General features: G+C 50.8%; 1 protein-coding gene across 4 annotated transcripts in view; it reads left to right on the top strand.

The window, feature by feature from the left end:
- The window catches only part of NPR1 (natriuretic peptide receptor 1), a 47,050-nt gene that overhangs the window by 11,661 nt on the left and 12,091 nt on the right, over positions 1 to 23,298 (top strand). For 3 of the 4 annotated variants that reach the window (XR_006413948.1, XM_044422775.1, XM_044422773.1), the window contains 9 exons: positions 6,133 to 6,332; positions 11,640 to 11,753; positions 13,701 to 13,833; positions 15,415 to 15,506; positions 15,867 to 16,002; positions 17,538 to 17,622; positions 19,099 to 19,219; positions 19,679 to 19,753; positions 21,603 to 21,680. Coding sequence is in view for 3 of the 4 variants with exons in the window: in XM_044422773.1 (XP_044278708.1) it covers positions 6,133 to 6,332; positions 11,640 to 11,753; positions 13,701 to 13,833; positions 15,415 to 15,506; positions 15,867 to 16,002; positions 17,538 to 17,622; positions 19,099 to 19,219; positions 19,679 to 19,753; positions 21,603 to 21,680 (1,034 nt within the window). In the remaining variant the exon portion in view is untranslated. The remainder of the gene's footprint in view (positions 1 to 6,132; positions 6,333 to 11,639; positions 11,754 to 13,700; positions 13,834 to 15,414; positions 15,507 to 15,866; positions 16,003 to 17,537; positions 17,623 to 19,098; positions 19,220 to 19,678; positions 19,754 to 21,602; positions 21,681 to 23,298) is intronic. The other variant, XM_044422774.1, reaches the window with a different exon arrangement.

Raw genomic sequence — 23,298 nt, 5'->3', positions numbered from 1 at the left:
CAATGGGAGCTGTAGTCCAACTCATCTGGACAGTACCAGTTTTGGCGAGGTTGCGCTAAAATATGGTAGTCATCGCCTCTGCATCCAAATACAGCCATTGTGTATTGTGGGAATTGTTCTGGGCTGACTTGCGTCAAATACTCAGAGTGGCATTAACAGTATTTGTTCTTAGTATTTTTGGTTCATTCTTTGTAAATGCCAGTTGCAGTCATCAGCTGCATGATGCAAAAGACCGTATTTAGTGCCTTGATTGTGTTGTAGCTCTGTCCCTTGAATATGGACATGCTCTTCCCCACCTCATCTTGGGCTTCTGCTGCAGCCCGAGGGAGCAGAGCAAACATGTTTACATTTTTAATTAATTTTAATTAATTTTTAATTTCTTAACTTTAACTTTAATTAATTTTAACTTTAATTACTTTTTAAATTAATCTAAATTAATTTTAATGTGCAGTGTGCACAGGAATTCATTCATATTTTTTTCAAATATAGTCCGGCCCCCCAACGGTCTGAGGAACAGTGAACTGGCCCCCTATTTCAAAAGTTTGAGGACGCCTGGTGTAACTGCATACAGATGGGCATGCAGTTATACCACAATATCTATGGTTTTCTGAATTTGTGTAGCAACTGCAAGGCAGGTTGGGCTGAGAGTCCATGACAGGCCCGAGTCACCTGCTTTGGCCCCATGGCTGAGCGGAGACTGAAACCCAGATTGCCTTAGTCTCGGTCCTGTGCTCTTAACTACTACATCCAAGGGGCAGGGCTGAAATATCCAGAAACACAGAAACATGAAACATAGAAACAAGGCGAGTCAGAAGGGGTCTTCCGGGCCATCTAGTCTGACCCCCGGCTCCGCTCACGACATGCCCACCATGTGCACGTCCAGCCTACCTAGGAGAGACATTTCAGCCTTTTAGAATGGAGAGAAAAGTCTGCCAAGGCTCGCGGGGACTGCAGGAGCGAAGCGGCTGGGGTGGAGCCGTTTGAGGAACCCGGGGCGGTTGGATCCAGCCCCCGGAAGGGCTGCTAAAGCTGCCATGGGAGGCCCAGCCGGCGGCCAAACACTTTGACCCGCCGATAACCTGCCCCAGACCCTTTCGGGTCCTTCAGGTGTATCTTCAGCTCTGTTTGCAAACGGAAATGGGGACTGGCTTGTCAACAGCCCCCTCCCATCTCATGCCAAAGATCGTTGCCTAAGCTGAGCTCCACACTCTCCAATTCCACAATTACACACACCGGAGAAGGTTTGCTTCTTGTGTGTGTGTGTTGCCTGTTCGCCACTGATTTGAAGATGGGACGGGCATTCTTTAGGTTGCTGGTAGAAGAAAGCTACGATTGTTCTTTCAGTTTTGAAGGGGGACGTACAGGATTCTGCATGCAAAACTGATCTTAAAACAGGATTATAGAGTTCTAGAGTTGGAAGGGAGTTTGGACGGCAGTGGCAGGAAGATGATTCTCTCTTTGGCCTTGATTCTTTCTTCGGTGCAGGATGCATGGCCAGCACCCCTCGTCCGGCACAGGGGCTGCATGCCCCCCACCCCCCACGTAGTTTCTACCACCCCACAACTTGCTGCTGCAGCCAGAGGATCCGCAAATTTACCTTTGCAGCAGCAGTTTATTTATTCTTTAAAGTTTAAAGTTTATTTATTATTTAAAGTTTTTATATACCACAGTCTCTGGACAGCTTACAAAGAAAAAGCAGAAAACAACCACATACAAACAAACAACACACTGCATCTGACCATTAATTTTATAAAATCAAAGGTAAACCAATTAAATATTAAAATGTTGGGAAAATGGAAAAGTTTCCGCCTGGCGCTGGAAAAATTAAAGTGACGAACCTCTCTGGGGAGCATGTTCCAAAGTCAGGGCGCCCCCACAGAAAAGGCCCTTCTTCGGGTAGCTATCCTCCTAATTTCCTTCAAAGAGGTTCCTGGAGAGGCACTTGAGGCAAAAAAGCCACATTCCTGTATTAAAGCAAGGCAGATAATGTGCATCTTATTTAATGGAGTCCCCCAGGAGCCTGAGAATGCATAAAAAAATCGGTGCTTTGCATAGATTGAAAATATGGCTATGTTGCCACCTCTGAAGAGCTGCAGGGAGCGGGGTCTGGAGATTAGAAATCGCCTGCAGGCTCTCCAAAGTTTCCTCCAGTGAAGGAGAATGTGGCATTCAGGCCCAGGCCCCCAACCAACGGGGAGGAAGGAGCACACTTCCAGCGGGAGATCGATCATGGCCCTTGCTGTGGTTCGGGGCAACGGTGGAGAAGGTGTGAAAGGCACAGGAACGGCTCCCTTGGTGGCGCTGGCCCGTTCTGGCCCACTCCTAAATCACCGGCCGAAAGGCTGTCTGGCGGGAGGAGGAGGAAACGGCGAGTCAGCAAAACAGGAAAACGCTGGCTCAGAGGGGCCAAGCATGCCGTGACCCCACCCCGTGGATGGGACGCGTCCCTTGACCTCGGCGGCTGGTGTGGGGGCAGGACATGTAGCAGGAAAATAACAGGATGTCTCTTGGCCAGAGGCCTGGGAGAGGAGAGATTAATGAAAAGCGCTACCCTGCGCTCGGGGCTGCCCTGAAACGAGCGCTTCCGCCTCCGTGAGGTGCGGGGTGGCCGGTGTCCCGCTCACCGGCTGCTGACGGTGCGTTTGTGCCTTTTAATTGCCAGGTTTGATGAGCTCTTTCCCAAACAGGCTCCTCTGCCCTTGTGGGAAATGGCTGACATCAGGTTTTGGAGGCCTTCGGGAGGACACGCTCCGTGGCCCCATCTCTGAGTAAGTCTTCCTTCAGGATGCCATCGTCTCAAGATGGGCTAGGAGCCTCCGAGTGAACCTGCTAGCCTTGTTTGGGCCAGAGTGGGCCGCAGGTGGACACGGTGCACGGAGGAAGAGGAGGGGCAGCTCTGGGCGTGTCTGGTTGTGTTGGTCCCATGGCTGTTCCCGAGCAAAGCATCCAAGCAACAGCACCCTTCTGCTCTGGTTCTGCAGGAGCTGGCATTCCAAGGAAGACTGCTTCAGAATCAGGAGTCTCTGGGCCGTTTTCATGGCTTCTCGTGCCCGACAGCAGCCTTGCTCCCAGCATTAGTCTGATCCCCTTTTAAAGAGAGCACCATGAGTAAGCTCCATAGATTATTTGTAATTGTCTCTTGTCAATCAAATCTGTGTCACTTTCTAGTATGATGAGGCAAGGAGAGCTATTTCTCTCTTCCCACCAAACCCGCATGGCTTGAGAAACGTCTGCTTTGACTGGAGGGCTCCGTTCCCTTTTGGAGAAGCTCTCGGGGCATTTAGCAGTGGTGGATGGGGCTGAAGGGCCAGCTTATTCTAGCTTGAAGCTCTTGCTGCTGGAAGCATTTCACCCTTCGAGGATGGAGAAAACATTGCATTAAAATTAGGAGACCAAATGATGGGGTGCTGTCTGAGGAACCCTAGAAGGATAGATTTGGTTTATGGGCCCCGAGTCTGTTGCTGTCCATCATTATATTCTTTTCTGAGCTGCAAAACTTGAACCTTCTCCTTGCAGGGAATTTCCACCGACCTCCGTTACCCCTTTTTGGGCTCTTCCCCTCTTCCCTTTTGAGATGAGGCTGCTGAGAGTGGGTTTGCACCATGTGTTGATTCTCATGTAGGGTTTGGAGTGCAATTCTGAGATGGACTGATGTATTTGCTTTTCCGTGGAAGACATTTCTCGCCAATGAAGAAACGCTGGAGGTATCAGGGATCGTTCTATGGGCCAGGCAGATACTCTCCTCCTTCGCTTGTCTGTAAGACACGCCTGGCCAGTAACTCTCCCTTTGGCCCATCTGTCTGCTAAGCAGGAGGTCAGCCGTGCTGGACCAGCAGGAGGAAAAGGGAAGGGCAGGTTTGTAGGTTTTTATCACATTTGGCCACAGCATCCTTCCTCCTGACAGAAGGAACTTGTCGTTCCTTGGACATATTCTTCCTAAGACATTTGTCATTTGTAACATATACTAAGAAAGAAAGAAAGGAGACAGAGCAGACTCTGGCAATGTGATAATATTTCACTAACCGGTCTAGCTACCTTGGCCACATCTTTCCACGCCACAGGCAAGTATTCTAGTGTCTGTTGACCCGGCTCAGCTAAACTTTTGGGGTAGTGTTTCTCACACTTCTTGCTGAGAAACAAACTCTTTTTTCTGGATTAAAAGTGGAGGGATGCGTCATTCTCCCCGCCTGCCCTTCCACCCACGAAAAGTTTTTTTTTTGTGTACCTAAGAGGCAGAACAACCTGACCTTGGAATATCTGTGTTTTCCTGTTGGCTTTCCCCAATTGAGCCATTGTTTTGGCATTGGCCCTGATGAGCAGTCCCTAAGCCCTGAGTGGGGATGCGTAGAGAGACACAACAGACAGCGAGCTGTTCAGCTTGAAGGACATAAGGTTCCGATAAGCGCAGGGTCAGAAATTCTGCCCTCCTCAGGAGGCGTTGGACTCCATCTCCCATCAGCCCCAGGTGGCTGGCAGCAGTGGGAGCTGGAGTCCAGCAGCATTTCGCGTCCCCACCCGCAGCCATCGAGGTATGCTTTGCAGGACTTCCCCCTGCATGTGCGTGACCCGACCTACCCCAGAGCTTGCTTTTTCGCTCTCTGCTGGGCCTGGCAGGAGGGGAGGGAGGCGGGTCTGGATTCCGGCATTCTGGTTGGCAAACGAGGAGGAGGCCCGGGTGCTAATTAGCCAGGAATGGCGAGGGGCCTTCTGCAGCTCGGAGAAACATCCTGGCCTCCTTTCGCAACCTCCCGGTGGTGCTAATGGGTCCCAGCGGAGAGTGTTTGGCGGTGGACCGGAGTGTGCTGAGTCCAGCTTCGGGGGAAGAGGGAGAGGGGCAGAGAGAGCATGCTCTGGCGTTCCCAATTTATCAGCGAAGGAATCTAGGGAAAAGTGTACACAGCAGAGCCTTCCTTGGGGCTTTGGACATGTGCTGTTCCTCCTCCTTTAAAAAGCCTAAAGCAGCTTTCAGGCGCCCCGGAGCAGCTTTCCCCTGACTTGGTACCCCCAGGTGTGTCGGACCACAACCCCCAGAGTCCCCCAGCCAGGTGGAGGGGAGCTATTAGAACAGCCACCGCAGCACCTTTCATATCTGAGCAACCAGGCGTGCATGAAATGGGACTCCGGGTGGCCTGGCAGAGCGGTGACACACTGAGGGTTGTCCTGAGCACGTCTGGAGGGCGGCTGCTTGGGGAAGGCGGCCCCGGAGAGTCCAGCAGGGTGGGATGTGCCCTCGCCATCCATCAGCCCCTGCCCCAGAGAGCTTGCAGGTCTAGAACGCAGCATAGAAGAGGGGAAGAGAAGGGGCAGAGGAGGCATCCGCTGACACGGAAGAAGCATCCCGCAGTGCGGGCACACGCGTGTGGGTGTCGTTTCAAGCCAGGGCGTGAGCAGTGTGCCTGCGCGTGCCAAACTGGAGCGCAGCGGCGGCCAAACACCTGCGCATGTTTGAGCGATGAGGAGTCCTTGCTCCTTCCTGGGGGGGGGGCATTGCTCTCTCTTCTGGGGCCCCAGTGGCTCCACCTCTTGCCCCGTCTGGCAGCCGCCGAGCAGCTTCTCGGCATCCCTCGGCTTTTGCCAAAGTCCCACTCCCGGCTTTTCCTGTTGCCGTCCGGGCAGGGGCCGATGTCCAGGGCCCACTCGGCAGAAGGAGCAGGGTGGGACTGCAGCAGTGGGGCTGGCCTGCCACACTGTGAAGTCATGGCCAGGGCCCCTCAGAGAAGGCACCTCCCTGTAAGATGTTGAGCTCCACAGCCTATGCAGCCGTACCACGGCTGAGCCGTCTTCCTTTCCAACAGAACTCCCCATTTGACCAAGCAGGAAACGATCCATTTTCTCCCTATGTGCTAAAAGGGGTGTCCCCCTTTCAGACCTTTTGCCTCATGACAACAGGGCTTGCACTGTTGGCAAAGCCACGGCGGGGATTATGGGCCGCGTCGGTTTCAGGGCGGCGGGTCAGATGGCCCAAACCTGGCCAGAGCGGCTTGTTCACAAGCGATGCTCCGGCTTAGGACAGCAGGTCAAGCCGCGCTGAAACCGACGTGGCTCACAAGCCAGCGTGGCATCTTGGGCCTCGGTCCGTGCCTTTGCAGTCACAGCGCTTGCCTTGCTGACGGTCCCTTCCCTGCGTTGCAGTCATCTACATCTGCTGCGCCTCCAGCATCTTCCGAGAGCTCATGCTTCACGCGCACCGCGAGGGCCTCACGGCAGGCGACTACGTCTTCTTCTACATCGACCTCTTTGGGGAGGTCTTGCAGAGCCCCCACTTGCCTGACCGCCAGCTCCCGTGGCAACGCCAGGACGAGAACGACCACGTGGCCCGTGAGGCGTACAAGGTCAGTGCTCTGAAAATCGTTTTGCCTCCCCGCCTCCTGACACATGCCCTCCTGACACATGCCCTCTTGCACGTGCCGTCTCCAGTGCGTTGATCTGAGCCGGATTTGTTGTTGTTGTTGTTGTTGTTGTTGTTGTTGTTGTTGTTATTATTATTATTATTATTATTATTATTTGAGGTATTTGCTGTTCCTCAGCCAAAAGCACTCCTAGAACGGCGCACATGTAATTAATTCAACCAGATAGTCTCTGCTCATGGACTTACTTCCCAGAAGGACATGACACATAAGGAAAAAGGGGAGAAGGAAGGCAGGAAAATAGAAGCCTTTCAGCACAGCCGGTGGAACGGCTCTCCTTCCCCTCTTGTCTCCCTCAGCAAATACATTGGAAACACATGGATTTTCCATGTGAAAATTTGCGGTCGAAATCAGCATTCTTAGTTTTTGCCACAGACCCTCTGGTGCTTGAAACCTGTGAGCATTTCTTGATTGCTTTGGCAGGAATCAAGTGTAAAAATCTTCCACAGAGCCTTTGGCAGAAATCTCTCATCGTCATGCCCGGCTGTCCTGAAGTACGCATACTGAAATAAATGCATAGTCTTCTGTTGTCGGTGTGTTTAATTATAAATTGTATGATCCTTGGGGGCAGAAACCGATCCTCTTGTGTTTTGTAAAGCAGGGAACTAGCGTATGTAAAGATAATCAGCTGCCAAAGTTAAGAAGTAGTTATGTGTTGTGCAACATTAGGGAGCAGCGATAAAATTAGGGTAAAATGAGAGAGACTCCTGCATGCTAATTGTTCTCTGTCAAGTTGGATCAATGAAATGTTGGTAGGAAGTTTTAAACACTGTTTGTTCTCAAGGGTAGATGTTTTTATAAAATCAGATGTCCTCAGGGCATTCAAGATCAGAGTTGACGGAAGAGAATTTGGAGTAAAAGTATTCGCATGAGTTTTAACCGTACAAACACAGATATTCCTAACTCAGTTTAAAGCTGAATATTTGCATTTTGGGGAGAGAACTTGTCTTCAGGTTGCTGCTTGGTTATTTTTTTCCCCTTTCCTGCCAGGGTTTTTGTGTTCCCAATTGCTAAAGGACGGGCAAAAATTCAACCAGGGAAGCTCTTCATGGTATGGAAATCTCAGTGGCAGAGACAGCTGGCCAGGTTGAATTTCTGCTGGCCGTGAAGCTGTTAAGAAGGGACAGGAGCTTTGCCAGGAAGGGAGAATGTGCTAATTCCGCTGGGAATACCCAGCAGCAGAGAGTACAGTTACCGCTCCAGGGCAGTGCCATCTGGCAGGTGTCCCAGTGCGTTGTGGGGATTGAGCATGGGCAAAACAGGGCAGTTTTATGGTGGGTCGGGAAGCCACCCTGAGCTAGGGTGGGTGTGAGTTGGCAGCTGAGTTGGGTATTGTCAAGAGCCTCCTGGTGTCAAGTTACTAGTCCTCATGGCAGGAGGCCCACTTGGCAACCTGTTGCTGCTTAGACCTTGGGAAACCCCCTTGAGGCACCGGAGAGAAACTGGGTGTGTGCAGCAACCAGGCAAACATGCCTGTCATGATGAACCTCAGATGGAGCAAGCACCCCCAGTGTCGCCCGGAGTCTTCCAAGATGGCTTGTTTGCAACTCATTTGTTCTCCCCCATATGAAAACGGGGATTAGGGGAGCACTAGGGAACGACCGCCTGTGCCAAACAGACCCATGGCTTGACCTGCTATAGGGCAGCAGCTTTCATTTTTATTTAAAACGGCCCTCATTCAGAAACAGGAACCTTGCTTGATTTTTAGGAAAGTAACTGCTGCTTTGCATTCAGTGAGCCAAAGGCTCGGTGCTCAGAATCTGCAGGTGGGACTGAGAAAGGCCTGTGTCCGGAAGTGCGGGAAGCAGCTCCCACTCAGTAGAAAACATGCTGTTCCAGCCTGGTGCAGTCCAGATAGTTTGCCCGTGGCGGATGGCAACTGCCCTCTAAAACTTCTGGAGGACACCAGGTCGGAGAAGGCTGGCACAGGCAATACTGAAATAAGATTTATTGGACACCTTCTGACCTGAGGGGCTCATCTTCCGGCGTCATATCTTTTTGCCTTTTGGTACTGTCCATGGGATTTTCATGGCAAAGATACTGGACTGGGTTGCCATTTCCTTCTCCAGTGGATCACGTTTTGTCAGAGCTCTCCGCTATGACCTGTCCGTCTCAGGTGGCCCTGCATGGCATAGCTCATAGCTTCATTGAGCTACGCAAGCCCCTTCGCCACGACAAGGCAGTGATCCATGAGGCCTTTGAATTGTGGTGCTGGAGGAGACTCCTGCGAGTCCCTTGGACCGCAAGGCGATCAAACCGGTCAGTCCTAGAAGAGATCAACCCCGACTGCTCTTTAGAAGGCCAGATACTGAAGATGAAACTCAAATACTTTGGCCACCTAATGAGAAGGAAGGACTCCCTGGAGAAGAGCCTAATGCTGGGAACAATAGATGGCAAAAGAAGAAGGGGACGGCAGAGGATGAGGTGGCCGGATGGGGTCGCTGGAGCAGTTGGTGTGAGCTTAGACTCCGGGGATGGTGGAGGACCGGAAGGCCTGGAGGAATGTTGTCCATGGGATCGCGATGGGTCAGACACGACTTTGCGACAAACAACAACAACCACTCAGAATAAGGCTGCTTCCTATGCTCCTGTTTAAATCTACCTTTTATTCAGAACCATGAGGGCTAGAATATTATTTTGCTTTTAAAAGGGAGGCTGTATCTCAATTCTCCTTCTTGGGTGCACGCCTTAACCCTAGCAGGCTGACCCAGGTTGAAATGGTCAAAGTTGAGGCATCAGACTAAGATGCATCCACCCTCTTCGGGAGGAATAGCCGAATCAGCAGACAAGAAAAGTGGAAAACAAAGCAGAATCCAACGTCGTGGGGAAATTTGGCTCAGAAATGAAGCAGGAGAACAATTCATGGAATTCTGTGATGCCAACTTGCTGTATATTACAAGTACATCAGAGCAGCTGATCAGGTGGCTGTAGGCATGGACGTCACCAGATGGCCAACAGAGAAATCAAATAGACCATATAACTGGAGGTAGTAGATAGAGAAGCTCTATTTTTGCTGCCAGATAGAGCTGCTCTGAAAGCGTTTGGAAAGAATAGAGCACCTGGCAGTAGATCGGGTGCCAACAGAACTATTTCAAACTGCAGAGACGGATTTAAATCCAAATCTCAACCAGAATATGCCAACAAATACGGAACACAAAACAGTAGCCCACAGATTAGAAACATTCAATATACCTTCCAGTCTGCAATTAAAAAGATGCAGCAGCTTTCGGACCATTGTGCTAACTTCCCATGCAAGCAAAGCCATGCCCAAGGCAACGCAATCAAGAATGAGAGGGAACCCATGGAAGGAGTTGTGTTTCAGCTGGATTCTGGAAAGGAAGAGGTGAGCACACAGATGCTGTCTGCTTGGTGCGCCAAAGAGCTAGACAAGAGGATAAGCTTGTGCTTTCTAGACTACAGCACAGCCTTTTTTGTCGGTCAGGAGAAGCTACGGATAGCGTGGCAGGCCCCAGCTTGCTCTTCCTTTCTCCAGGAGGAAGGAAGCGAGATAATCCCTCAGATGGAGTTTGACGGCTGGTTGCAGCTATTAATAACCTCTAGGAGTTGAAAGGCTGGTGGGATAGCAGGGGTGAGGGAAGCGGCGGTGGGCACGAATTCACTGCCCCCAGGAAGCAGTACTTGCGAAGGTGCTGCGTCCTGGCTTTGAAAGGATTTTTGTGATGCGTTCACAGAGGCGGTTATAAGCTGGACATCAGCCTGTATGAGCCCCAGCCAGCACGGCCAATGATTAGGAATCCTGGGAGTTGTTGTCTAGAACATCTGACTGGCAGGGACGGGATGGGATGACTATACCAGTTTGGGAAATTCTGATCTTCAGGTATGAGGCAGTGATGTTTTCAGACAACCTAACTCCCCCCCCCCCAACTCATGGGTTGTCACTGAAATGAAGATTACATTGTTGTTTGAACCCAACTGACTTAAACCATAGCGAGCAACCCAAAGTTCAGCACCTAACAAGGCATGGGTTGTCTTTGTGGGTTGTTTGTGCCTAGCATCTTGTGACTTGCAAGGGCAGCTGGGTTCAGACAACAGGATAACCCATGTTTCACCAACAACCCTGCTTAACCCTTGACTGTAGGTTATCTCCAGAATTTCATGTGTTTCTTGGTGCCCTCCAATTCTCTAACTGCCTAACACTACAATTCCCATCACCCCAACCATTGGCCTTGCTAGCTGGTGCTGATGAGATCTGTGGTTCAAACTACCGGGAGCAAGCAAGTTCTCTAGCTCTGGTCCAGCTCCTTAATCCCTCCCGATCGCATGTCGTGGCCAAGGCTTCGCACATTGTTGGTGAACTGCATGCGTGTTTGCCCACATTTTCTCCTCCTCCCCCTCCCCTTCCCTCCACTGAGTTTTAGATGGGAAGCTCCTCTGGGCAGGGACTGTCTTCTTTTAGTGCACATCAGCCATGCTCTTTAGCAGTCGTAGCCCCAGCAGGGAGTGCGAAAAGTCTGAAAGTTCCAGCTGAGCTTGTCATAGGATCATAGAATAGCAGAGTGGGAAGGGGCCATGAAGGCCATCCAGTCCACCCCCCGCTGTTGCAGGACACCACGTTACACCATCCCGCTCAGATGGCTGCCCAGTTTCTCCTTGAATGTCTCCAGTGTGGGAGAGCCCCCCTCCTCTTCAGGCGGCTGGTCCCACTGTTGTGTTGCTCTGACAGCGAGGGAGCTTTTCCTGATGCCCAGCCTGGGTTGCCTCAACTTGACTTGATTATTCCGTGTCCTACATTCTGCCATCAGCAAGAAGAGATCTTGGCCTTCCTCTTTGTGACAGCCTTTGAGGTACTTATAGAGGGATATCATGTCCCACCTCAGCCTTCTCTTCTCGAGGCTGAACGTGCCCAGTTCTCCCAGTCTCTCCTCACAGGGCAGTTCTTCCAAACCCTGGATCATTTTTGTTGCCCTCTTCTGGACCCTTTCCAGTTTTTTAAAGATCTTTCTCAAACCTTGGTGCCCAGAACTGGACACAGAATTCCAGGTGAGGTCTGACTAGTGTGGCATATAAAGGAACTACTCCTTCTCGTGCTTTGGAAGTAATCCTTCTCTTAATGCATCCCAAAATAGCATTTGCCCTTTTGGCGGCCGCATCGCATTGTTGGCTCGGGTTTAGCCTATTGTCCACAATTACTCCAGGATCTTTTTTCCGTTTCAGTCCTGCTGAGCCACGTATTCCCCATCTTTTACATGTCCTCTTTTCAAATCTCTATAGGCGGTGATGATCGTCACCTACGCGGAGCCCACAAACCCCGAGTACCGGCCGTTCATCCAGGAGATCAAGCAAATGGCTCAGGAACGGTACAACTTCACCATGGGAGACGATCTGGTAAGGAGACCAGCCCGTGGTCCAGCTTTGCCAGGTGCCAGTGGCATGGTAGATCTGTGTTGAGCGAATGAGCTGTGGTGGACAGACTCACAGTCCCGACCAGATTCCTACATAATCTAAGGCAAGTGGGGATTTCCCCACTCTTTCTCCGTGGAGGGGTCCAGGGTGGTCTCCAGTCCATGCCCAGCATTAGACTCGCTTCGACGTCAGTCAAGTGCCTTTGGTCCATGCTCTGGGATGGGTTTTTGATCTAGAAGATCTGCCTCCCACCAACCTGGCTCCCCCAGCTGGCAAGGGGATCCTGGGAGATGTAGTCCAGTGGGCCTGGTGGGCACCAGGTTGTCGGAAGATGGAGGAGAACTGCCACCGTAATGCCAACAACCATTGCGACACATTGAAAACACATGCTCTAAAGCAACCTCCTGTTTCAAAAAATAAGCTGAAACGACTTGGTGGAGAGCTCAGCGAGCAGAAGTAACAGGCTGCTTAGCCAACTGGTATACCTTGTTTGCAGCCTAGTAACGTGTGTGGACTTTTCTTTCTTTGTACAAGGCTGCAGTAAAAAGTCAATGAGTTAAAACACAAATAAGCCAGGCAGCGGCATAAGAACCTGGCGGCACCGACCTGTTGCCCTCTCGTTGTCTAGGAAGACGTGTCCCAGGGCTCCGGATCGTCAGCTATGCTTGCTGGGGCTTAGGGGAATTGAAATCTAAAACAACTGGTAGGGGCAGCAACCAGGTTGGGGAAAACTGGTGGAGACCCAAAACAACATCATTAGACCAAAGGCCGTTCAGAATAAGTCAGCAGAGAGATACCTGCAGAATATGCTGGGCTGATTGGTCGGTTTTAGGAACAAGCATCAAAGATCCGGGCACATTCTCTGTGGGAAGGTGTTCAATGGCAGAGGTGGGCCGAAGGTGGATTTCTAGAGCTGTTGATTCAAAGCTATGGGCAGGAACGCTGGGAGTTGAAGTCCAAATCTTAACTGTATGTTATGCACATAATTTGGGGCCTTCAGAATTCCTTCTTTGAGGGGGGCTTGGTGGATGACAACCAAAGCCTTTTTTGGGATGGCTTTGCAGTTCTGGAAGACTCTCCCCAGTAAGGCCCTGCTGGTGCCTACACTGTCATTTCGTTAGTGCCGTGTGAAGACATTCTAGTCTCAAGCAGCATATAATGGGATTTTCATTGGCTCCGCAGAGGTACGCTTTGTTGATAAAATCATTCTGTCTTTGCGCCCTGGTTTTCTGTTCTACTGCTTTGAGCACATTAACCTTTGGAACGTTGCTCAGAGAATTTTGCCTGCTGGGTGGTCTGTCCCCAAGCGGGGAGTTTGCGCTGCATTCCGCCTGGCACTGCTCAGCCTTGGAATGCCATTCCCAGGATCACTTCCCTGGTGCCCACAGTGCTGTCTTTTCAGGGCTGGGACAAGATGCGTTTGGTTCCCCCTGGGTTTTAGAAGCTTTCTGGAAGTCAGACATATGTCACAGTCCCCGTGGTGTGCTTGCACCTGGCAATAGTGCTTGTTTTCACTGTGATTTTATTGTATCTGTTAGATTTGTTGAAAAACTCTTTTGCACGGTGCCTAGGGAAATATGTTTTATTCAGTGCATAGCCAGCAGAATCCAATCAGGCTGCCCATTACCCTCCAAACTTGGAGGATATGGACATACAGGGAAGGGCGAGAGGGACACAGAGGCAAGCGTCGATCCTGTGCTTTGGCGGTCCGGCAATTCAGCGGCCGGTTTTGGCTGTGTGGGCGTTTTGCCCCAGAGCATGGGGGTGCTGCGGCACTGCCAGGGCCACGTATACACTGGCAACACCTCTCTCTTCCCTCTGCTGCCCACACAACGCCATTTTTGAGGCCGGCTGCAAACCTCAAAGCCATTTCTGCTCTGGCGGCAAGCGTGGAGGGAGGATGCTGTAAGACTTTCTTCCACCTTCCAGAAGAACTACATCTCTGCCTCTTTCCACGACGGCGTGATGCTCTATGCCTATGCTGTGAATGAGACACTGGAGGGGGGTGCCATCGCCAATGCCACGGTCGTCACCCGCCAGATGCAGAATCGCACTTTCTACGGTCAGTACATTTCTAGTCCTCCTAATATTATCATGCGTGTATTTTGAAAAGTCGGAATTAGAGCTGTAGCTGTGGAAGAGGAGCTAATGGCAGAGCACCCAGAAAGGTGCAGACAAGAGAAAACTGTCTGTTTTGCTTTCTCCAACGTTCCAGTCCTTGTGGACTCAAGACTTTCTGTTCTGAATATGCAGAGCATTTGTTAGTTGTGAAGTCGTGCCCGACTCTCTGTGACCCCATGGACAGCATTCCTCCAGGCTCTCCTGTCCTCCACCATCCCTCGGAGTCCACCCAAGCCCACACCCACCTCTACAGTGACCCCATCCAGCCACCGCAACCTCTGCCACCCCCTTCTCCCTTTGCCTTCAATTGTTCCCAGCATCAGGGTCTTTTCCAATGAGTCCTTCCTTCTCATTAGGTGGCCAAAGTCTTTGAGCTTCAGCTTTACCACCTGGCCTTCTAAAAAAAAAAAGGTTGATTTCCTTTAGGATTTCCTTTAGGGACAAAATTCTTAACAATTCGCACAACAATTTGCATTTCACACCAGATTCACACAGCAATTTGCATTTGCAAAGTGTGTACCAGTTTCCAACACGCAGAATATTTTGGAATTGCTTGCAGGGTAGTTGTTTAAGATGAGACACCTGCCAAAAAAAAAACGCACCAGAAACAATGTTGAAGACACAGGCGTTCAAACCCAGGCTTTCAGAGCAAAGCACTCGAAGGCCTGGTCCGGCTTTCTGTGCGGAAGGTTCCAGGTTCAATGCTTAGCCTTTCTCATTAAAAAAGAGACATTTCTTCGTAGGTGCTGAGCATCTCTGATGTCACCTGGTATAAAGTTTGCAACCTCCGCTGCTTCATTACTCTAAAATAGAATGCTGAAGGAGCAGAGTGGGGAAATCTTGAAAAAGAGCTCTGGAGAAGTTTAAGAGGCTTTCCCTACCGGTCGCATTCATTCTGCGCTCAGGATTCCTCATGCGTGCAGGCACATTACATGAAACTGTGATCCAGCAGGGTCTCTCTTGTGCTTTGCAGCTATTTCCATGGCTTCTTTTAGGGGGAGGAAAGTATAATATTGTTGGAGAATTGTGTTAGAAATGCTTGTGTGTCTTAGAAATGCCAGTATACTGCAGTGTCACCTTGTGACTGTGTACCAGAACATAAAGGCAAAGAAAGAAAAGTCCTGGGGTGGGGTGGGGGGGGGGGGGGGGGGACATGTATAAAGGAGCTGAAGTTAATCTTGCAAAGAATTCAGAAGCGGATATTTTGGGAAAGCAGGAGGTTAAATGTCTCATGGAGACAGGCCCAGAGAGGCCTTTCCCCCAAACTTCCCAAACTATTGGGAACAATACTCACAACTTCCCAGTTTCTATAAATTATTATAGAAAATTTTAGCCCCTGAGATCCTTTCCCTCCAATTTCTCAGGAAAGCTATAAGAGTTTTAAAAATTGATTTCAAATTCAGCTGCAGCCACATTTTTTTTTTTAAAGAGACTGTTTTCTGGGTGTGTCTGAGAACATCCTGCTAGTGATTCCCCAAAATTTGTTTGGGAATGCTCAGGTTTTTCTTCCCGAATCCCGCAGGAGTCACGGGGATGCTGAAGATTGACCACAATGGAGACCGGGAAACCGACTACTCGCTGTGGGACATGGACCCTGCATCCGGGGAGTTTCAGGTTAGTGGCAGGGCTGCCCGTCACACTGTGGAGGTTTCCCTTTTCCAAAGCATCTGGAGTGAGGCAGCTTGTCCAGGCCCGGTCCAGTCTGTCATACTTTTTCCTGTAGTGACTCCCACTGGTTCCCTCTGCGAAGGCCAAAACAGGGCATGAAGGCAACAGCCTGTTGGTAGTCACAGCTAGACTACCGCTGCACATGGAGGTTTCACCCGCTCACCTGCAAGTGGATGTAGCCCTTTTCAAGGCATCCAAAGCAGTGGCTCTCATGCCGTCCACGCACAATACTATCCTTCCTCTCTCTTCCTCCTTCCATGCACACTGTTTCCCTCTCCTTCGCCCCACCCTGATGTCTTTCCCTAGATTGTCGCCAATTACAACGGGACCACCAAGAAGATCAAAATCGTCCCTGGAAAGGACATTGACTGGCCAGGGAATACCATCCCAAGAGACGTGCCATTCTGCGGCTTTGAGAACAGCAACCCGATCTGCCATAAAGGTATCCGCCAGCGGGGTATGGCTGTAGGGCTGCCCCTCTGCAGGCCACCCATCCACCTCTATTATTTATTTATTTATTTATTTATTTATTTATTATTATTATTATTATTATTATTATTATTATTATTATTATTATTATGACTTCTATGCTGCCCCATTCGCTGAAGCCTAGGGGCGGCTCACATCAATAAATAAACTTACATAAAATAGTATAAATTAACAGTATAAATTAAGTCGCCCTGGCCAAAGAATAAAATGAATAAATACTATTAACAATTACAGTGACATTTGAATAAAAAGGTCTTCGCCTGGCGCCAAAGAACAAATAACGACGGCGCCAGGCGGACCTCTCTGGGGAGCGCATTCCACAGGTGGGGCACCACCGCAGAGAAAGCCCTCCTCCGAGTACTCACCCTCCTAATATCCTTCACGGAGGGCTCCCGGAGAAGGGCCTCTGCCGCCGATCTCAAGGGGCGGGAGGGCAAATATGGACGCAAGCGCTCCTTCAGGTAACCAGGACCCAAGCCATTTAGGGCTTTATAGGTCATCACCGACACCTTTCTGTCATGCAGATCTAAGCTGGGTGGGTAGAACTGCCTTTGCTCCCGGATATTCCGAGAATTCCCCTGGCCCCAATTCCCAACATTCTTTCTTGAAGGTGCATTTATTACGTTGACATATCCTGTCTTACCTACACAATGCAGCACAGGTGTGTGGGGCTTTCCTGGCAGTCTCTTAGCCAAGCTCTCATCAGCCTGGAACCTTCCCGGTAACGGGAAACCATCGGCTGGCTCATGCCACGGGTCTGGTCTCGGTGACACGTGCCGAATTAACGTCTTGTCTGAACGGCTGTCACGTGCTGTCGCTTGCTCCTTTGTGATCGCAGTTCACCAGCGATCACCCTGTGTCTGGGTGTGAGTCAGTTCGAGCCCCCAGAGTGCAGGAACAGCTTGGGCCAAATTCTGTGAAAGACCGCTTTGTCCCACGTGGACGTGGCGTCCTGCAACAGCAGGGGATTGGACTCGAGGGCCTTCCTGGCCCTTTCCAACTCTGCTATGCTATGATCCTATGACCCCAACTGGGTTATAAGAGTCTCAGAAGAGGCCCTTCTCTTGGTCCCACCACTGTTAGAAGCATGTTTGATGGGGATGTGAAAGATGGCCTTCTTGCTGTTGGCTCCCAGGCTGTGCAACTTCCTGCTGAGGGTGGCCGGGCTAAATTTCTCTCTCTCTCATCCTTCTGCCAGCAGGCAAAATAGTTTTATTAAGATAGACTTTGGACTTTGGACTGGTTTTCTTTGAACGGGTGGGTGTTGTTTTCTTTCCCTCTTTTTGGATGTTTCTTCTGTAGTCTTTGAGTCTTTTTTATTTTCTTCAACTTGCTCATTTGTTTTAATCAGAATGTTGCACGGGAATTATCGATAGATGTCTTGAGCGCTACTGGTGAGCTGGAAGGCTGGGTGTTCATTTAGTGGATCAGCAAACGAACCAACAAATTAATATCTTTCCCACGTTTCTTTGCTTGCTCCTTCTGCAGCCTCCTTCTCCTTGCTGGAGATCTTGTCTCTCGCAATGACCTTGGTCCTGTCCATCGTCATCATTGCAGCCTTCTTTGTGTACAGGTGAGTCCGCAGGTGGGTTTGCTTGCCAGGGGCTGCTGAGCTTAAAGGACAGCTCTGCTGGGCCAGTGCTTTTTTCTGGCATCAACCACCCCATAGACAAGTTGCTAAAGCAGTAGCTCCCACCTGGGTGGTTTGCCCTCTGCATCCATATTTTGCAGGTGGACTCCTCCTGCCCAAGGAGGATTCATTTGGGTATCATTGAAAAAACAAGAAGGGAAAGGCACATCTGTAGAATAACAGAGAGGTGAAAAGAGTCTCAGGTGCCTATAAGTGAAGGTTGCTTTCCTTGATATAGGTAAGAAAAGCTGAGCGGTCTCTGGGGAAGGAAAAAACTTTCTGAAATGCCAGCCATCAATAGGCCCGTGAGACTCCTTTTTCGTTCTCATGGGCTTCTCTTTTCCATCTTGCTTTCGACCACCTCCATGAAGGTAGATTCGTCCCTTTGAAAGCCTCCTCAGCCCCGTGTCCAACCCGACATCCGGTGGCAGTGAGAATTCCGTGGGCGATGGTGGGAAGCCCAGCGCCTGCCACCGTGGCTGGATCCCGGTTTTACAGGGCCCGTGGGCAAGGCAGCCTCAGTGGGCTCCTCTGGCACTGAGCTTGCCTTCTAGCCCCTCAGGTCACAAGCTGTCCTTCCTCCTCCTCTTCCTCATTTCTGCTGCCACTGGATTGATAGGCAGGGAGCAAGGCAGCTGTGGCATCGCTTCTGGTTCTCCTTCGAATCCTAGAATAGTCGAGTTGGAAGGGGCTCTGAAGGCTATCCAGTCCACCCCCTGCTGTTGCAGGACACCAGTTTACACCACCCCACTCAGAGGGCTGCCCAGTTTCTCCTTGAATGTCTCCAGTGTGGGAGAGCCCTCCCTCCTCTCCAGGCAGCTGGTCCCACTGTTGTGTTGCTCTAACAGTGAGGAAGCTTTTCCTGATGTCCAGCCTGAATCTGGGTTGTCACAGCTTGAATTGATATTCCGTGAACTACACTCCGGCATCAGCAAGCAGATATCTTGACCTTCCCCTTTGTGACAGCCTTTGAGGGAGTTACAGCAGGATCTCATGTCCCCCCTCAGCCTTCTCTTCTCAAGGCTGAACATGCCCAGCCCTCAGTCCCTCCTCACAGGGCAGTGTTTCCAAACCCTGGATCATTTTTGTTGCCCTCCGCTGGACCCTTTCTAATTTACCTGCATCTTTCTTAAACCTTGGTGCCCAGAACTGGACACAGAGTTCCAGGTAAGGACTGACTAGTGAGGAGTATAGGGAAACTACTCCCTCCTGTTATTTGGAAGTAATACTTCTGTTACCTCACTGCCACCGTTGTCTGGGCCAGAGCAAGAGGCTGTGGAACCAGTAGGTTGCCCTGGGGAGGGAGACAAGCCACCCCCAGGAGTCAGACTCTGCAGGCACCTCGCAGGCTTTGGGTCCATGGCCGGTGCCCCACCGTGTCTTGATGCCCGCCCTGTCCTCTGACCCACTGCTCCTCAGGAAAATGAAGTTGGAAAAGGAGCTGGCATCAGAGCTCTGGCGCATCCGCTGGGAAGACGTGCAGTCGAGCAATCTGGAGAAGAATTTGCGCAGCATGGGCAGCAAACTCACGCTCTCCCTGGTACGTGCGCCCTTGTCGGTCTTGTTGGAACCAGTGTGGGCAGACCTGTTCTCTCAGCCCGTTCTTGCGGAGTTTTGTCCTCAGTCTTTGTCTATTAGAAAAAGTCGTTTAAAAACCCTGCACCGAAATCGGGACTCTGCGATCTTAGCCTTTGGGGAGCGCCTTTTGAATATTTAAAACCCCATGTAGATTAACGTGTTGCAATATGTACAGCAGCCCTGCAAACAGGCGTGTATTTTCTTCATTCCTCAGATTAACATGAGGCTGGTCTCTCATGGTTGAACTGAGCTTTGACCTGAAAAGTCCTGATTTATAGCTCAGGACTTTCAGTACTGAAACTCTGCATCTGTTACAGATTGTGCAAATCAAGCAGGCAAAATCCGGGCTTGGATCGGGAGTTAAGTTTTGCTCCCCAGCCAGAGTCGCCTCACTGCTTTTCTGCCTTCCTTCCTTCCTCAGAGAGGATCCAATTATGGATCCCTGCTCACCACAGAGGGACAATTCCAGGTTTATGCCAAGACAGCGTATTTCAAGGTAAGACTTGGGGAGAACCTTTGCTCTTGAGTAGACCCTGGTGTTTGGGGCAGGGCCTCAGCAAGGAGGAAGTGGAGCTGTCCCCTTCGGGGACCTGAGTTGGCCTTAGAAGAAACAGTGCTTGCATTGCATCTGGCTGCAGAGACACAGACAGCTCACTGCGTTCTGGGGCCAGACCATGATGTACTTGTGTTTATATGGCTCACATGTGTCTTTGGTATCTCCATATTAACATTTCCCAAGCATGCATACAAATTGGCTTGTGGTTATACAAAGCTGGCTGTGGTTTTCTGAATTCTGTGTAGTGACTCATGAAGAAGGCATACCAAAATGCAAACGATAAGGGAAACGGCACAACATGCAAAATGCAGCCCGGGGGGACAGCATATACAAAAACATGCCCACAACTGAAAATCTCAGCACAAAATATTCTATATGGGGAAATCACTCAGGAGAAAAATGTGGGCATTTGGAAAAGTGTGCATAAGAATGCATCCATTAGGAGAAATACAAGTTTTTGCATTGTGGTTATTATTTATTAGATTTATATCCCACCTTTTACAAGGAACTCAAAGCAGCTTACACCCTTCTCCTCCCTCCTCTTCTCAGTCTTATCCCCACAACAACAGCCCTGTGAGGTAGGTTGGGCTGAGAGTCCATGACTGGCCCAAGTCACCCAGTTTGGCCCCATGGCTGAGCGGGGACTGGAACCCGGATCGCCTGAATTCCAGTCCTGCGCTCTTAAGCACAGTACCACACTGCCTCTGCTTAGCCATTTTACAAGAGGAAAACGACAAACCGATGCGGAAATGGAATGGAACAAATTTCACACTGGCAGAAGCAGAAACGGAGAAGAATCAGATGTAAACGTTCTGCATCCCCTCCCTGTTTGCAGAGCAAGCTGTGTGTGCACAAGTCACCTTGTTCTAGGAAGGGGTGCATAAGAAAGCAGGTTCTACCTTCTCCCCTCCCAGCTCTGCTAGCAAAAATGGGCCGGGAGCAGTGACATGCGCTTGGATCCAGCAAAGGTTTGGAGAGCCAGTGTGGTGTTGTGGTTCAGAGCCTGGGACTGGGACTCAGGTGATCCGGGTTCAAGTCCCCTCTCGGCCATGGAGCCAACTGGGTGGCTTTGGGCCAGTCGCAGACTCTCAGCCCAACCTACCTCACAGGGTTGTTGTTGTGGGGATAAGATGGAGGAGGAGAATGATGTAAGCTGCCTTGAGCCCTTTGTAGGAAAAAGGCAGGAGATAAATCGGAAAATAAATAAAAATAAATAACATAAAAAAGGTGAGGTGTGAGGCCCAACCACACCTGTTGGAATTAAAGCCCACCCATTCCACCACTTCGTGGGCTGAACGCCCTGCAGGATCTGGAGGGAAGCGACTGTTCCGCTGGGGATCAGGCCGCTGCCAAAGCAAGCTTCTTCCACACGCGCCGAGCGAGGTGTGGTGGTGGGCAGGGCGGCCAGAGCAAAAGATCGCTGGAGGTCTGTCGCTCTGGTCGCCCAGAAGCCACTTCCGACTCTGGTCGTCATGGTCTTCCGCAGGTCCGCCTTTCTAAAGCAGACATACTGTTCATGCCACTCGCTTTCAGAATGGCACGCGGCCCTCCGCCACACCTGGCTGCAGCTTTCTGCCGAGTGAGGCCTTGAACCTTCTTACCCTGTGAAAATGTGGGGCTTGTTTGTTTGGGTAGGGGAGTGAATGGACTCCCACTCCGAATTGCCCAGTTGGCAAACCTTGGCGAATAATGACCTTTCTGTGCTTGTTCTCTCTGCCTCTGCCTCTGTGTGTGTGTGTGTGTGTGTGTGTTGTGTGTGTTCTTCATGGATTTCTACCTCTCTTTCCAGGGCAACATTGTGGCCATGAAATATGTGAACAGGAAGCGCATCGACCTGACACGCACCATCCTCTTTGAGCTGAAACATGTAAGTGTGCCGGCTGGTATTTGTCTCCTATCTCTTCGAAGAGCAGAAGGACAGCTGGGAAAATGGCTGTAGCTCCAGAGTGGAGGGTCAAGGGGGACAGAGGTGTTGGCCTGTCGTTTATTCCCATGGTAGGAGCTGGCATCATCATCAAATAATAACAATAACAATAATATGATAACTTGCCACTCCCCGGGTAAATCAGTTCTTAAAGCGGCTTACAAAGAAGTATTGATCTTGTACTAATTCCTTATACAGCGGCTGCAAGGATGCCGGCCAGGGTCCAAATCCGGCTGACCTAGGATTCCACTATATGACCTGTGGTTTTCCAGGCAGCTGCGCCCCCCTTTCACCTCCCCCCCCCTTTTGGTCGCTTCCCAGCTTTTGCATGTTCGCCACCCTTATTCTAAAAGCTGGAAATGCTGCTCCTAAGATCCCATTTTTAGCAGCCAGAGCTTGGGCTGAAAAAGTGAAAAAAGCGCCCCCCCTTTTTTTGGTGAAATTTGGCTTCTGAGAGCTTTCCCAGAAGTGAATTGGTCTTTTGGGCTGAGAGGGGTTCAGTGCCCCGATCGATGTATCTTGCATGACTGAGGGTTTCCAGAGATGTGTGTAATCTTACACATACACACGTGTGTGCACACATACACAGAGCCCCCCGACTGAGTGGCTGGTTGGCCATGATGCTAGACCAAAAGAGTGGTCTCCTTCGCTGAACTGCCTGAGCCCCTACCAAAGGCCTTAAAAAGGCTGCATCCCGGAGCCAACCTCCACCCTTCCTGGGTTCCCCTCCCGAAGCAGGAATACCGCCCTCTTAGCCTTCCGCCTCTTCACACCGTGCCCCATTCCTCCTTGGCTCTTCGCCTCCCCTTTGCAGCCCTTTCGTGGGTGACTGGCGGGGGGAGCCATGCCGTTGGGGCTTTTTCAGGCCCAGGTCTGAGATGGCTCATTAGCAGAGAGGAAAGCACGGCAGAAGGGGGTCAAGTCCTGTGGACCGCACGGCACCAAGGCTAATGACTCATTAGCGAGGAAGCAGGGAGAGCTGCCTGCCTGTTCCACCTGTAATGATCAATCAGAGCGGCTCTGCGTGCGCCCGTGTGCAAGCAAGCCAGAAGATAAACATGAATCTTGAAGTGCCATCCTAGCAAGCAGAGATAATCGTCGGGAGCAAAGGCTGGAAGAGCGACGGATAATTTGCTTCCTGCCTGTTTTTTCTCTCTCCTCTTTTCGGCATGAGCGTGTGTTTACCCTTCCTCTGGCCCGGCCTGTCAATCAGCGCCATCCCTGTTGCGTGTGCTGTGTTGCCCTTCCCCATGTGTGTGGCTGCCGTTTGTCGCCACGGTGTGTCTCGTGGAACTGGGACGCCTCTCTCCGCGTGATCTCCCAGCAGTTTCTGAGCACATTCCGGCATTCGGAGCCCTCCTCTCAACCCTGCACTCACGCACCCTCCAAAATACACGCTGTCCCTACCCCAGGAACAAGTAAAGCTTGGTACAGAGCAGCCAGTATGGAACTGTTCCCTTGTGGAATTGGGCCTCTCCATTTTTCTCTGGGCCGGTGTTTCTCCCATTCCGGTTGGAATTCCTGATTTTGAGGGGAGGGGGGTGTCATTAGGCTTGTGGTT

The sequence above is a fragment of the Varanus komodoensis genome, unplaced genomic scaffold (genome assembly GCF_004798865.1).
Source record: "Varanus komodoensis strain SLA01 unplaced genomic scaffold, ASM479886v1 scaffold135, whole genome shotgun sequence".
Taxonomy (NCBI): domain Eukaryota; kingdom Metazoa; phylum Chordata; class Lepidosauria; order Squamata; family Varanidae; genus Varanus; species Varanus komodoensis.
The sequence above is the reverse complement of the archived record's forward strand: the minus strand, read 5'-3'. Positions and strand labels throughout refer to the sequence as shown.